General features: G+C 42.3%; 1 protein-coding gene across 6 annotated transcripts in view; it reads right to left on the minus strand.

Moving 5' to 3' along the window:
* The window catches only part of RNF144B (ring finger protein 144B), a 149,992-nt gene that overhangs the window by 6,190 nt on the left and 127,862 nt on the right, over positions 1-15,940 (minus strand). For all 6 annotated transcript variants that reach the window (XM_027959013.3, XM_060403470.1, XM_060403469.1 and 3 more), the window contains 2 exons: positions 5,070-5,274; positions 2,891-3,035 (listed from right to left, as the gene is read on the minus strand). In XM_027959013.3, coding sequence (XP_027814814.1) covers positions 2,891-3,035; positions 5,070-5,274 — 350 coding nt within the window. The remainder of the gene's footprint in view (positions 1-2,890; positions 3,036-5,069; positions 5,275-15,940) is intronic.

The raw sequence follows: 15,940 nt of genomic DNA on the forward strand, positions 1-15,940 counted from the left end.
AGAGAGAAGATAGACCCGAAGGGGATAAGTCTCTGAGGATCCCAAAGCAGAGGATGAAGACCATCTTATCCTCTGAAACAGTGGAGATGAGAATCAAGGTGGGAAAAAACCCAACTCCCCACAGCAAAACTCAAAACCACTCTTTTTGGTGTTGGTCTCAGGCTTGGCTTGTGGACAATCCCCCTTCCCCTAGACCGACACTCTAAAACTTCCCTATAAACAAAGACCAACACCATCATCTGACATGGAACACTTGGCTACAGAAACGCATCGTGACCCCCAAGCCAACGGTCCCTGGCTAAAATCCAAGAAAATGAGACCTCAAAACACAATGACCAGACGATGCTGTATATCTAGCAACCTCATGTCTATACCATTTCACCTCGAGCACCAGAACAGTCCCAGTGACAACACTGTGTTCTCTGCAACACCACACCCAGCACACATTTCAGCCAAAGGATGGAGCGATCTGGCACACATATTTATTCCCCTAGGCTCTTGCCTCCTAAAGAGAACCTCATGGGCTCAAACTCCTCGTGGATGTGAATCCTATTAATATGCTGGTTAAACCTGAAGGGGAAAAAAAGGGATTTGTTTCATTTGTAAAGCATGAGGGGTACACAATCAGGAGTCATACCCTCATCCGGAGTATCACTCGTCTGGAATTAGGAGATGTCTCAAATATCAAACATTATTATAATTAAAACTTAATTGTAATTCGAGGGGTTATAATAAATCACATTTTTTAATGGAATGAACACCTGTCTGTCAACCTGAGTCATGGAGATTCTAGAGTCTAAAAGGTCAAATTTCTCCTCCCCAACGCATATGCCTTCCTGAAACCCTGACATCAAGCTGATTAAGATTCTTACTCATAGATGTCAGCCTACATAACTTACCTAATTTTTAGTTAAAAACCAGGCATGTGGTGGCCAGCATGCAGGCCATGTTAACTGCACTCACTGCTGCTGCTGCTGCTGCTAAGTCACTTTCAGTCGTGTCCAACTCTGTGCGACCCCATAGATGGCAGCCTACCAGGCTCCTCTGTCCCTGGGATTCTCCAGGCAAGAACACTGGAGTGGGTTGTCATTTCCTTCTCCAATGCATGAAAGTGACAAGTGAAAGTGAAGTCATTCAGTCGTGTCTGACTCTTAGCGACCCCATGGACTGCAGCCTACCAGGCTCCTCTGTCCATGGGATTTTCCAGGCAAGAGTACTGGAGTGGAGTGCCATTGCCTTCTCCAACTGCACTCACTGAGTATGTATAATACTAAAGACCAACACAAATTGAATTGAAGCAAACAAAGCAATTAAAGGGTTTCCCTTGTGCCTCAGCTGGTAAAGAATCCACCCGCAATGCAGGAGACCTGGGTTCGATCCCTGAGTTGGGAAGATTCCCTGGAGGAGAGAAAGGCTACCCACTCCAATATTCTGGCCTGGAGAATTCCATGGACTGTATAGTCCATGGGGCACAAAGAGTCAGACACAACTGAGAGACTTTCAAGCAATTAAAACAAAAAATTGCGAAAAGAATAGCCACCCATCCAACCATGACTGAGGGCTTACACCGATATGAACATATTTTAAAGGTCCAAATTGCCAAAACAGGGAATAACTATAAACAAACTGCCAAAATAGGGGATATCTAAAGGGAACATGTCACCACAAACTGTAAAACACTAGAATTGAAAACAATAGAATTCTCACCAATTCTTCACATTACCTTTTGACTCTGAGGTTTCCATTAGCCTCAGCACTGGACTGAATGGAACTGGACCTGAACTTGAGAAGACATACCTCACAAACAGCGGGGAAAAGAACAATTAGACCAGATCCCTTCTGTGAGAAGGGAACCCTGGGAGAGCAGTAACAATCTTGCTGTCACACTCATAAACGAAATAGTAATTAAGAGACGCTACCCATCCAAATGGCTTTTCTCCTTAAATTAAAGAAGAAAAAAGCAATCTAATTGTGACAGGCAGAATAACTGATCCCCTAAAAACGTGCCGTGCTATGCTCAGTTGCTCAGTCGTGTTCTTTGCAACCTCATGGGCTGTAGCCCAGGCTCTTCTGTCCATGGAATTTTCCAGGCAAGAACACTGGAGTGGGTTACTATTTCCTACTCAGTGGATCTCCCCTAAAGATGCCAATGGTCTATTCCCCAAAACATGTGAATGTGTTACCTTACATGGCCGAAGGGATTTTGCAAGTGTGATTAAAGACCTTGAGATGGGTGGCGGGGGTGGGGGAGTGGGGCTGTGATTAGCCCTTATTATCCAGAAGGGCACGATCTAATTACATGGGTCCTCAAAGGCAGAGACGTTTTCTCCCTCAGTCAGAGGGAATGGCTCTGGAAGCTAAGACTATGGAAGAAGGCTCAGGAAGATGTGATGCTGTTGCCTCTAAAGATGGAAAAAGGGGCCATAGCCAAGGAATGTAGGCAGCCTCTAGAAGCTGAAATAAACAAAGAAATAGATCCTCTCCAAGAGTCACCAGAAAGAACACAGTCCCAAGACAACTTGATTTTCATCCAGGGAGACCCATGTCAGATGACCAGTGGACGGAACTAATGATAATACATCTGTGTTGCTTTAGGCCACAAGTCTGTGGTAACTCGTTACAAGAGCAAAATCAAACTACTACGCTAATAGTCCTTTATACAACAGAATGAGACAATGCCCCCAAAGCTGGAAATGTCCCTAAAACAAAAGTTTGCCTTTAAAGGTAGGACGACACACTTAAAGTAATCAGAGACGTGCATGTGAAATAGCAGACTCAGGATGTTTCATTAAGGAAAAATAACTTTCTCTGAAGTCCATCAGGTATGGGCTGTCGCATAGACACAGGACGGAGGAGGATACACGGGGAGACCCTTCTGGGCTGCACTTACGTCCAGGTTCTGAAGGCAGTACCAGCAAAATGTGTGTTTGCAGTTCTTACACATCATCTGAGCACAGCCTTCGTTGCGCTCAATATAAACCCGGCACACTGGGCACTGCTTAATGGGGGCTTCTGCCTCCGTCCCAAAGAGGGTCCTAGAAAAGAAATGAATGAGAAATTATAGTTTAAGGATCAAGAATGCTGAGTGATTTTAAAAATCAAGGACCACCAACCAGAGCTATGGGTAAAGTGGGCTGAATATAATTAAACAGCCGAATGATGCTCTTCTAGACTCAACTTTGTGGTCATCCACTGAATTCTCAGGGCTCCTGATAAGTAGGGAGTGAACTCGTTGCTGTCTGTACTTAACTTCATGTCCCAGGAACAGGGTGGGGGTAAAAACAGGCGCAGTGCAGATTATTCCTTGTTCAGATAACTCAAAACAAAGAACCTTAATTTATTTATCTTTAGCTTTGAGTGAATTACATAATTGTATTTTCCATAGCTGATTGAATCCATTGTTTTGCCAAATTAGTCTTTCCTTCTCTGAGCACACGCTGTCTGACTAAAAAGTACAAGAAGTCTGCCAGGCGGTGGAAAAACCAGCTCAGGATCCAATAGGGGCAGAGATCGTCTATACAACGATCTGTGCAAAAAAACAAACGGATGGGGATGGGAGGGAGTCAATCATCAATACTGTCAAATAAATGCCCTATATCACTGAAAAGACCTGCTTCGGATAGATGAACAGGCCAGCAAAGCTTACAGGCCCAAGGAGCAGAGAAAATAAGCAGAACTGAGGTGGAGGGCGGCCTGCGTGAGCCAGGCCTGGATTGCATTTTAGCTACTATTCATCAAAACCACCACTCAGCACATGAAGACATCAGGTTCACAAAGTGTGGTCAAACCTATGATTGGATTCCATGCTCATAATAACCCTATAAAGCAGTGAGACAGCCACCATTTTCATTCCTCCCATTTTCTTTTTTTTTTTAATAGAGCAATAGACTTCAATCCCTGGGTTGGGAAGATCCCCTGAAGAAGGGAACGGCTACCCACTCCAGTATTCTGGCCTGGAGAATTCCACGGACTATATAGTCCATGGGGTCTCAAAGAGTCGGACACGACTGAGTGACTTTCACTTTTTCGTTTTCAGACTCATAGAGGCTGAGTGACTTGCATAAAGTCACAAAGATACCAGCGGCAATGTCAGAACTCTGTCTCTCCTCTGGGATCTTCACACTGTCTTGTGATTCCTGGAGACCTTGCTGGGTGGCAGTGAAAATGTGCCTGGTCCTGGTTAAGTGGGCACATGCCTGCCACATGTGCTAGCTCTTTTTCTCCCCTTGATGTGTTTGGTCTGCGACTCAAACACAGCGTCACACCAAGGAGCATTTCTGTTCCTGGAGAATGGCCCTCCATACTTCAAGGATGCTGAGTGATTAAGCCAACTGGCCAACACTGTTATTTCTGTTCTTGCTGATGCAAAACAGCCGTAGCCTCAAGCAAAGCAAGGGATCAAACACAAAGTTCTCTCACTCTGGGCTTTGCTGCTGCCATAAATAAATACCCTCTGTTCTGCAAGGTACAGAGTGAATTGCTTCTCATCATAGCAAATTCTCAACCTCACTATTGTTTTTTTTTTTTTTCAGAGCATGAAATATCGAAAGATAAGCTCTTTTCCTTTAGTAAGCATGAATTTTAGCAGTATACTACCCTGAAGGGCTATTGTTTCTATTGCTGTTTCTTTTAATATGACTGGCTCACCCCATGAGCTGGCAATTGAGTCAGCTAAGAAAATCATTTCTTCACCTCTTCACAAGCAAGAATGAGGTGTATTAATTGTAGGCAGTTATGGTACCTAAGCAAATGGCTGTGGACAAAAGCTATGACTTCCTACATACAGAGAACCAGGGGGCCACAGCCTCCTACCTAAAGGGAAATCAAAACACATAGAGACTAACTCTAATGTACCTGGAAGGTTGTTCGGGGGTAATTAACTAAAATCCCTTTAGACCTGCTGATTTGGTGATTCTTAGTTAATAATGTACCCATTCTGAGACACTTCTCGGGAAAGCCTTGCAGGTAAAGAACTCCTAGACATTTCATCACAATATGGCTCTTTCTCCAAGCAACAGATTTCTAGGAACACAGGTGAATGATCCCAAAGATCAAGGTTCCTTTCTTACCCATGCTCTGTTGGCAGGATGCCGGGCTGACTGTCCCTGCAGGAGACTTCTGCATGCCAAGCATCCTTGCAGCACGAGCAGAACTTCAGGTGGCAGGAAGGGCACTCCACCAGCACAGGCTGTCCTGGGTCACTTGTTGCGACGGGGCACACTGTCTGACAGTCTGCGACGGGACACCACGTTCTGCAGGGGTCCAGGTGGACTTCTAAAGAGGAAAGAAAGAAAACACAATGGTCTATCTGTCTTCCATTCAAGCTTGAGCTTTCCTTTCTGCCTTCTGTTGATTCTTTTTTATAGGTCAACATTCATAGATGCTCAGTACAAACAAGGGCAATGATTTCTATCAGAGGTCTTCACAGTGGATCCAGAACCATTCTATATCACAGGTCATTTAAAAGTGTGATGATAAAGGAGGGAAAGAAAGGGAAAATTAAGACATATTACATTTAAAGTTTGGAGGAGGAAATGGCAACCCGCTCCAGTATTCTCGCCTGAAAAAATCCCATGGACAGAGGAGCCTGGCAGGCCCCAGTCCACGGGGTCGCCAAAGATCAGACACGACTGGGTGACTAAGTGCCATACTGAAAGGTTAGAGTGGATCCAGACCTGTACAGTGGATCCAGGTCACCCAGCCCTGCCCTACTTCTCAAAGTAGGTGCTGATGGAATAGGTCATCATTGCCCTTATGAACAAGAGAAGGAGCCTTCTCACTAATCAAAACACACAACTTTTTCAGAATATTTCTAACAGTTCAGCACTCTAAACAGGCAAACATCTCAAGTCTCTTCCTCAATTATTTTGGGTACTATCTTGGAGAAAAATAAGGACATGAGGAACCAACCAAAGCAAAAGAAAAAAAGTTCATAAAAGATTTTGTCCTTTCAGGCACTGAGAGATAGGTAGTGAGGCTGCTTCTGTTGTTTAGAGAGAAATTAAAGAAGAGCCAAACAGGGTAGTGATGAAACAGTGTCTAGTGAGGCTCAGCCAAGAAGTCAGATTCGCTGTCAGTCTGGATCTTCTGCTGCCCTGGCAATGTGCTACTGAGGGACAGTTTGTAAAAGACCCACACATTCTAGAAACAGAGGGTAGGGACCTCCACAGGCCATAAAATGATCACACACTACATTGGCTAGACCCCTGTGGCATGCGGAAAAGAAAGTAAGGTTTGTGGGTGGACAACTGTCTTCCTGTGTGAGTGTTTACAAATCTTATTCCACCTTCCATTTTCTAGTCAATAACAGTCCATATTCTTGTCACATAACATAAACTTTCGGTGGAAAATATCATGTGGGAAATGATGTAAGAAGCAGAGGAGCCCGTTTTTCTCTGAACTAGCATATTTTGCAAATTTTGAACTGGTGAGATTCTAGTTTCAAATCACTTAAGGCTTGTGATTCTTGGAATTTCCATGAGAACACAAACAAATCCAAAGAGTAGCGCAAAAATGAAATGAAGGTATTAAGTAGGAGCTTAATGTTTAAGGTAATACTCTTACAAATTCAGTATGGAGGGAAAAAGACTGAAATCCTCTAGGAAACACTGTCTCCAATAATATTTCCTCAGAAAATGCAACAATTGGACCCATGCTTATTACAGGTTTTCATTCAAAAATAACATCCTTAAATATATCTTCTTATCCAATAATTCTGGAGGGCAGGAGTTGGAAAATGATAGGTCAGGTGAAATCAGAAAAAAGAAGAACCCTAAGGTTAACACATCTTCAGACTCTAAGAGGAATGAACCCCTCTAAGATCCCTAATATTTGAGGACAGGCTGATGAGAAAGTCAAGGGGACACTGATACACATATGGCTCCAAGATCTTGAACTTTGATTTCCACACCATTTATATATTTTTTTCTCCAAACTCTTTACTACTTCACAAACACAAAGCCCAAAGAAATGAAGTCTGATATGTAACTTAGCACTCAGGATTCCCACATTAAATATCTACTTACCATTCCAAATCATAGGTCTTCCAAAAGTTTGATGACAAAGGAGGGTGAGGAAAGGAAAATTAAGACATATTATTGGGCTTCTCTGGTGACTCAGACAGTAAAGAATCTGCCTGCAATGCAGAAGACCCAGGTTAGATTCCTGGGTTGGGAAGATCCCCTGGAGGAGAAACGGCTACCCACTCCAGTACTCTGGCCTGGAGAATTCCATGGACAGAGGAACCTGGTGGGCTACAGTCCATGGGCTCACCAAGAGTCGAACACAACTGAGTGACTAATACTTTCACTTTCATAAAGTTTAGAGCATCTCTAGTTAGAACTGGACATAGAACAACAGATTGGTTCCAAATAGGAAAAGGAGTACGTCAAGGTTATATATTGTCACCCTGCTTATTTAACTTCTATGCAGAGTACATCATGAGAAACCCTGGGCTGGAAGAAGCACAAGCTGGAATCAAGATTGCCAGGAGAAATATCAATAACCTCAGATATGCAGATGACACCACCCTTATGGCAGAAAGTGAAGAAGGACTAAAAAGCCTCTTGATGAAAGTGAAAGAGGAGAATAAAAAAAGTTGGCTTAAAGCTCAACATTCAGAAGACTAAGATCATAGCATCTGGTCCCATCACTTCATGGCAAATAGATGGGGAAACAGTGGAAACAGTGTCAGACTTTATTTTTCTGGGCTCCAAAATCACTGCAGATGGTGACTACAGCCATGAAATTAAAAGACGCTTACTCCTTGGAAGGAACTTATGACTAACCTAGATAGCATATTGAAAAGCAGAGACATTACTTTGCCAACAAAGGTCTGTCTAGTCAAGGCTACGGTTTTTCCAGTGGTCATGTACGGATGTGAGAGTTGGACTATAAAGAAAGCTGAGCACTGAAGAATTGATGCTTTTGAACTGTGATGTTGGAGAAGACTCTTGAGAGTCCCTTGGACTGCAAGGAGATCCAACCAGTCCATCCTAAAGGAGATCAGTCCTGGGTGTTCATTGGAAGGACTGATGCTGAAGCTGAAACTCCAGTACTTTGGCCACCTGATGTGAAGAGCTGACTTATTTGAAAAGACTCTGCTGCTGGGAAAGAGTGAGGGCAGGAGAAGAAGGGGACGACAGAGGACGAGATGATTGGATGGCATCACCGACTCGATGGACATGGGTCTGGGTGGACTCCGGGAGCTGGTGATGGACAGGGAGGCCTGGCATGCTGGGTTCATGGGGTCGCAAAGCATCAAACATGACTGAGCAACTGAACTGAACTGACTGATCACCTTAAAAGGTTCAACTGGGCAACTTGTCTTCAAAGCTCTAATCAATTAAAATTATTTGGCAGATGTTCTGACTTGTTTCTACCAACTTACTATGTTAGGTATCTGGGTGGCATGACAGAAGCAGAAACAATAAATAGAGGAGCAATTAAGATTTAACAAACTCCTATTAACAAAAGGGCCTCGGTATACAGTGCAGCTACAACACACAGTCCAGCACGAAAGAGCAAGAGCAGGTACTTCCCTGGTGGTCCAGCGGTTAAGACTTCGCCTTCCAATGCAGGAGGTGTGGGTTTGATCCCTAATGGGGGAGCTAAGATCCTACATGCCTTATGGCCAAAAAAACCCAGACATTAAACAGCAACAGTATTGTAACAAATTCAATAAAAAGACTTTTAAAATGTCCATATCAAAAAAAAAGAAAAAATGTCTCTAAAGAAAGAAGCAAGGGGAGAGTCGGAGCCACAGAAAATAGCGATAACTGACAGTGTTAAGGCGCTATATTGTTCAGCCCTGCATTGAGCTATTTCCAGAGAAAAGACACAACTCTCCAGAGATAGACATTTGTCTAGGGCACCTCTGAGTCTCTTGGAGAAGAGCATCCCACAATGGGACGGGGATTTGCACGTACCAGTCTGGCCAGGTTACACTGAAAGGGTACCTGAGTGCAACCCACCACCTGCCCTTCAGATGGTCCTTCAGCTGGACTCCCAGAAGAGCAGCAACGATAGAGAAAAGTCAGTAGAAGCTAAAAGGGCTGTTTTGCTTTTTTAAAAATTATTATAATTCCAATACGAGCTTCATTTTGCTTCACATACCTTGCGGTTCAAATAGGCCCGAGAAGCCAGGCTAGTAGAAAAGAGAAAAACGCTGAAGAAGCATCAGACATTGGCAGCCCTGGCAGCTAACAGGACTTCCCAGAACCCAAGCCAAAAAGGAACAGATTAATGGGCAGCAGGTGGTGGCCAAAGCACTGTCACGTGAGCAAACGCCATCTTCCCTCCCTTTCTCTTCCACACCAATTATCTGAGGGGAGTCTGAAGGGAAGGAGAGCCCCCAGGGCTAATGCAGGACTTTCTAAAACACTTTATTACTACTACTATGAGTGCAGTTCTACCTCCTGGCTTTTGGCTCAGGAAACACAGTTAGTATGCAGATAAACAAAATGCACATTATCCAAAACATTTAAGGTTCAGTTTCTTCCTCCTTCCAATTTCTATTCCAAAGATAGGAGAAAAAAAAAAAAAAAAGGAACTGATGCATATTCAACTAATTTCTTCTGTATCAGCAGTAATGAAAGCTTTCTGTAGCTTTGAGATGAACCAAAGCTCAGAAATCTAGAAAAAGAGAATAGTGCCTCCAATACGTTAATATGAACATGATTTAAAAGTGATTGAGAGTAGCAGACTCACAGCAGAGACAGATGAAGTCATAGACGAACTGGAATTTACTTATGAAAATTAGAATTGATTACTGAAGTAAAGCCTCAGGACTATTTGATCTTCAGATTCTGCTTGCTCATGTAAATTACGCAAGGCAGGAAATGCTATTTAAAACTATTTTGTACTTCTGTACTCTGACAATTATTAGGACATAAAAACATTCCAAGAAAATAAAACTGCCATGAAACCTAAAGACCACGTCTGACCCCAGTAATTGTTTTTAGTTTTCAAAAACTAAATTTCAGACCCTCAGATTTCCCACCTAGAACTAGATATGTGAAGCTTCCTTTTCATTTGGTTGTATATTCTCTCAGCTGACACGAGTGGTTTTTCTGCCATCTTCTACTACCGTGAGGCTGTGCCAAAAAAGACATGGTATGAAATTTTATTATTGTGGGAAACACTATGCACTCAAGCTAATTTAATTATCAGCTGAGATAAATCAAACTGTTTTAACTTTTATGACCCACTGCATTTTTAATTATGCCAAAATTAATTTGCTTTCTGCTATCGCAAAGAACAAAGGTCTTCTGCAGATAGTTAAAATGCAATTAAACTAAACTGATTGGAATTAACATCTGCCACAGTAAATATACCCAAACAGAGGTGGCCAACAGCAGAAGAGTTGTTTTCAAGATAACTGATGAGAACAACAGAATTTCAAACTTGGAAACAACTTCTGAGGTTATCTAGTCTAAAGCTGTTAAACTGAGACCAACAGAAATTAGAAGTTTGCATAACACATGCTAGTGAGTATATGACGGGATCAGGCCTTTTTTACTCCAAGAATGTAATTATTTATGTAAAAACAAACTCATACTATTAAATAGATTTTAATCCCTCCATCGCTTTAATCTTTGAAGCAACAACTTCAAATGCTCCATCTCAGCAAGTCATGATCTCCTTGGAGGTGAATTCATGCTTTCAGTAAGAATATACTGTGTGAAGGAAACTGCTATGATAGGTGGGGTAAGAAATTTACCTTGATTATCAAGCTTTTATACAGTGCTATAGAAACTAGGACAAATAAGCATGGAAACACACGGAAAAAGATTTGAATTAAGATGAAAACAAAGTGATATAATTGTGTACTCAATCCAAGGTATGATCTGGATTCCGGAAGATGCTTTCTTAGTTTAGTTCAGAAAAAAACTGGGGACAAGATTTGGAGGTGGCAGTAACAGTAATGAAGAATAACAATAAAGGCAGTAATAATATATTGAAAGCACACTGTGATATACACAGTGTTAACTCATGTATTCTCTGCAGCAGCCCTGGGACAATCATTCCATCACTATCCTCATCTTATAGGTGTGGAAATGGATGGACAGATAGGACAAGGCAAATACCAATGAACACTGTGCCTCTTATTCAGGTCCCTTTAGAAATTTCACCCAACCTACTCATAAATATCTTTTCTTACAGACACTTCAGCTTTTCAGAGGAGAGCTGAAAACATCTAGAGACTGTTTTAGATTTAAAACTGATCAACAAAAAAGAACAGGAGGGTGAAGCTGAGGAGAAAGGGTTACCATGTGAAAGCATAAGATGGCTTGGGAAAGAAACCCAAGCCTTAGTCATACATTTACCATGAAGCACCAGAAAATCGGACTTAGAAAGAAAACACACAGAGAGATGATAAGAATGAGCTTGTGATCAGAAACTATGAAAAGGAAGGTGACTAATGAGAGATGGGAGGTGTTAAAAAATAAAACTCAACTGATGATTAAGTCATTCAGTATCACCCACTCTTCAGCCAAAGATGCTAAAAGAAACCAAACAGCGATGCAGGGCGCTCTGGGGAGAAGAGACCTTAATAATTAGAAAAGATGGTGTAGAAACTTACCAAGGACAGACACAAGAGTGAGATGAAATTCGAAGAGCCATCTCATAAAGGCTAGAGCTCAGAAATGAAAGGAGGCTTGGGGGAAAATCTGATAACAAAAGAAGTTCCAAAGAAAGATGGAACCGTAGCTTGAAACCACATCTAGAGCTATGCCTGGCACACACAAATACTCAGTACATAAATAAATACACACTGAATACATGAGTGACTGCAGTAGGATTAACAGATGATAACAGGAAAATCAATTCCTTTTGTGTTCACTTTTTTAAGATGGAGAACAATGGCACTTAAACCATTTGTAAGAGTTTGTAACCACTCTTTGTTGTTGTTCAGTGGCTAAGTTAAGTCCTGTCCAACTGTTTGGGACGCCATGGACTGTGTATCCTGTCAGGCTCCTCTATCCATGGGATTTCCCAGGTAAGAATGCTGGAGTGGGTTGCCATTTACTTCTCCAGGGGATCTTCCCAACCCAGGGATGGAACCCACGTCTCCTGTATTGGCAGGCAGATTCTTTACCACTGAGCCAACAGGGAAACCCCCTGTAACCAGTCTGCTGCTGCTGCTGCTGCTAAGTTGCTTCAGCCGTGTCTGACTCTGTGCAACCCCATAGACGGCAGCCCACCAGGCTCCCTGGGGTTCTCCAGGCAAGAACACTGGACTGGGTTGCCATTTCCTTCTCCAATGCATGAAAGTGAAAAGTGAAAGTAAAGTCACTCAGTCGTGTCCGACTCTTCCCAACCCCATGGACTGCAGCCTACCAGGCTCCTCCATCCATGGGATTTTCCAGGCAAGAGTACTAGAGTGGGGTGCCATTGCCTTCTCCAGTAACCAGTCTATGATAATGCAAATATCAAGAATAGACACATTCACCTACCAAGGAATTGAAGCAACCTGCAATTACAGTAAGTAAAAAGGGTCACAAAAATTAGAAAAAAAAAATGCTTAAGGACTAGAAATGGATAATCTTAACCTAGCTTTCAAAAAAACACTAACTTGAAAAAAGTAAGTTATGGAAACACGAGACAAACAAAATTCTAGTTTAATCAGACATGTGCTTTGAGAACCAGTAGAAAGTAAAGCAATAATCACTAACACATGCCAAGCTTAGTATTCTCTTTTCTTTGTTAATATTGGAAGACAGACACAGAAAAGAAAGCCCACAAACACAGAAGTAGCCAATGGAAAAATCACACATGGATGGAAAGTGGATCCACAGAATAATCCATCAATGCCAAGTGACGTTTCTCTGCTTTGTGGAAAGAGTGATGACTAGGGGCCGTTCCTATTCAAAAGATTTTCCCCACAAAGATGCACATGACACAAAGACAAGCAAATCATATATGGAACATAAGGTGAAAGAAAATTAAAACACTGGATGACAAGTTAAAACTAAAAAAAGAACTTGGTCACTCAGTTAGTTCAGTTGCTCAGTCATGTCCGAATTTTTGAGATCCCAAGAAATGCAGCAGGCTTCCCTGTCCATCACCAACTCCCAGAACTTGTTCAAACTCATGTCCATCGAGCCAGTGATGCCATCCAACCATCTCATCCTCTGTTGTCCCTCTCTCCTGCCTTCAATCTTCCCCAGCATCAGGGTCTTTTCCAATGAGTCAGCTCTTTGCATTGGCAGTCAATAAAAATTGGACAAAACAGATGATAATTTTTCTTACTAAGATAGAGATGCCACTAATCTGATTCTACATTTTTTTCAGGGTAAAAACAATCTCTCCAATTCTGTCTCAAGAGTCCAGCCAATGAGTTTTACTTTCCACCAGTTAATTTAACCTATTCATATTAGAATTTAATACATCTCAAGATCCCCTCTTAAACAGTTTCACATAAAATATTTTCTTGACATAGACCTCAAAGTCACCTAGCTGATAAGTGTTGAGTTTGAGGTGAATATGAAGCTTATTATGTAAAAACGGTATACCATTCAGGCAAAGATTATCCCAGTCAAGTAAATGACATATGTTAGTAGCATGTATTAACAAACTTATTCTAACGTGGAATGTTTTCTCTAATAATAATTATTTATAATGGATCCTAAGGAAGAATTACATGATTATAAATCGCCTTTCAAAATCACCTAATATCAAAATGCTCCCCAGTCTCAGGCTCCTTTTTCTATCAAATGAGGGAGTTGAAACGATGGCACCAGATTTAACATACTTCCAAATTTAAAATACTTCCATACTTTAAAATAGTGAAGTGAAGTGAAAGTCGCTCAGTCGTGTCTGACTCTTTGCGACCCCATGGACTGTCCAGGCCAGATTACTGGAGTGGGTAGCTGTTCCCTTCTCCAGGGGATCTTCCCAACCCAGGGATCAAACCCAGGTCTCCCACATTGCAGGTGGATTCTTAACCAGCTGAGCCACAAGGGAAGTCCTTAAAATAGTATAAATGCCTAATTAAATTACAGAGTTTTACAGTTTGGCAGTTCCTGACTTGCCCTGCTGCTGCTGCTGCTGCTAAGTCACTTCAGTCATGTCCGACTCTGTGCAACCCCATAGACAGCAGCCTACCAGGCTCCCCCGTATGACCTGGCAATTCCACTGCTAGCTATATAACCACAAGAATGGAAAGCAGGGGCTTGAACAGGTATTTGTGCTCCATTGTTCACACAGCATGATTCACAATAGCCAAAAAGTAGAAACAACCCAAGTGTCCATCAACAGATGAAGAGATACACAAAAGGTGGTAGGTATACACAATGGAACATTATTCAACCATAAAAAGACATGAAGTTCTAATACACGCTACAACGTGGTTGGAGATAAGCCAGACACGAAAGGAAAATGTTGTGAGATTCCACTTACATAAAATATCTAGACTGGGCAAATTCACAGAACGGAAAGTAGATTAGAGGTTATCAGGGGCTGGGAGAAGTGGGCAAGGAAGTTACTGTTTAGTTGTTACAGGGTTTCTTCTGCCTGGGATGATCAAAGTTTTGCCAAGTGGATGGTAGTGATGGCTGTACAACATTGTAAATATTCTTAATGCCATGAATTACACACCTAAAATGGGTGAAATGGTAAATTTAATGATGTTTTTAACTCCAATAAAAAGTATAGGGACTTCTCTACTAGTCCAGTGGTTTAGGCTCCATGCTTCCAATGCAGGGGACATGGGTTTGATCCCTGGTCCAGGAACTAAGAGCCCACATGCCACACAGCCAAAAAATAAAATAAAAAAATTTTTTAATTATCCAGTTCAAAAAATTTTGTAGATGAGGAAGCTGAGACACACCGGTATGGTCCTAGGCAAGTCTCAATCTCTCTCCAATTTTCTTAATTCATTTAATCCTCATCTCAAACCCATGGTATGGGGACCATTAATATCCCCATTTTATAGGTGAAAAAACTGAGGTACAGAAATCAAGGTTACACAGTCTAGTAAGGGGTGGAGCCAATATTCCCACTATTTTTAGAATGCACTAAAAATTTATATTCATCCATGAGAACCGACTTACAGAAAGCTTTAATGCCTGGTACTATTAGAATTTATCTGCTGCTGCTGCTAAATCACTTCAGTCATGTCCAACTCTGTGTGACCCCATAGACGGCAGCCCAACAGGCTCCCCCATCCCTGGGATTCTCCAGGCAAGAACACTGGAGTGGGTTGCCATTGCCTTCTCCAATGCATGAAAGTGAAAAGTGAAAGTGAAGTCATTCAGTCGTGTCCGACTCTTAGCGACCCCATGGACTCCAGCCTACCAGGCTTCTCCATCCATGGGATTTTCCAGGCAAGAGTACTGGAGTGGGGTGCCATTGCCTTCTCCAAGAATTTGTCTAATGAATCACAAAAAAAGACATTTTATCTAAAAAATGTTTGTAAACAATGAGGAATAAGGCCTGCTACTGACAGATGGGGCAGTGAGTAGGGGAGGGGCGACGGTCATGGAGGAGGAGAGGTACATCGGGAACAAGGGAACCCTACAGACAGGCTGAGCCCTGGTCACTGAATGGGACTGGTGAGACTGACGGATCTCACCATTTAAGAAGTCTGAAAATCCAACCTACCTCCTTAGACTTTCTCTAGGTAAGAGCCCTCCAACCATGGCACTGGCTACCAGCCACATCCATCCACGAGGTGAATGCCTTTATTCAGCAGTAATGTATTTATATAGTGGAGGATATTGGGATAAAGTGAGAGAATGTCAGGGCAGACATTTGACACCACTCATCAGCATGCGGTGCTGCAATGCTCAACCTAACCAGCCCACGTGGATGGATTAGGGAGGGCCGCTATATAAACTATCCCATCATTAATTCCTCTGGTTAGCTCAGAATCCACACAGGACAGTATAGACAGTGTATCAGCCTATGTCTTTATCCATTAAACCTAAAGTTCATC

This window comes from Ovis aries, chromosome 20 (assembly GCF_016772045.2).
Source record: "Ovis aries strain OAR_USU_Benz2616 breed Rambouillet chromosome 20, ARS-UI_Ramb_v3.0, whole genome shotgun sequence".
Taxonomy (NCBI): Eukaryota; Metazoa; Chordata; class Mammalia; order Artiodactyla; family Bovidae; genus Ovis; species Ovis aries.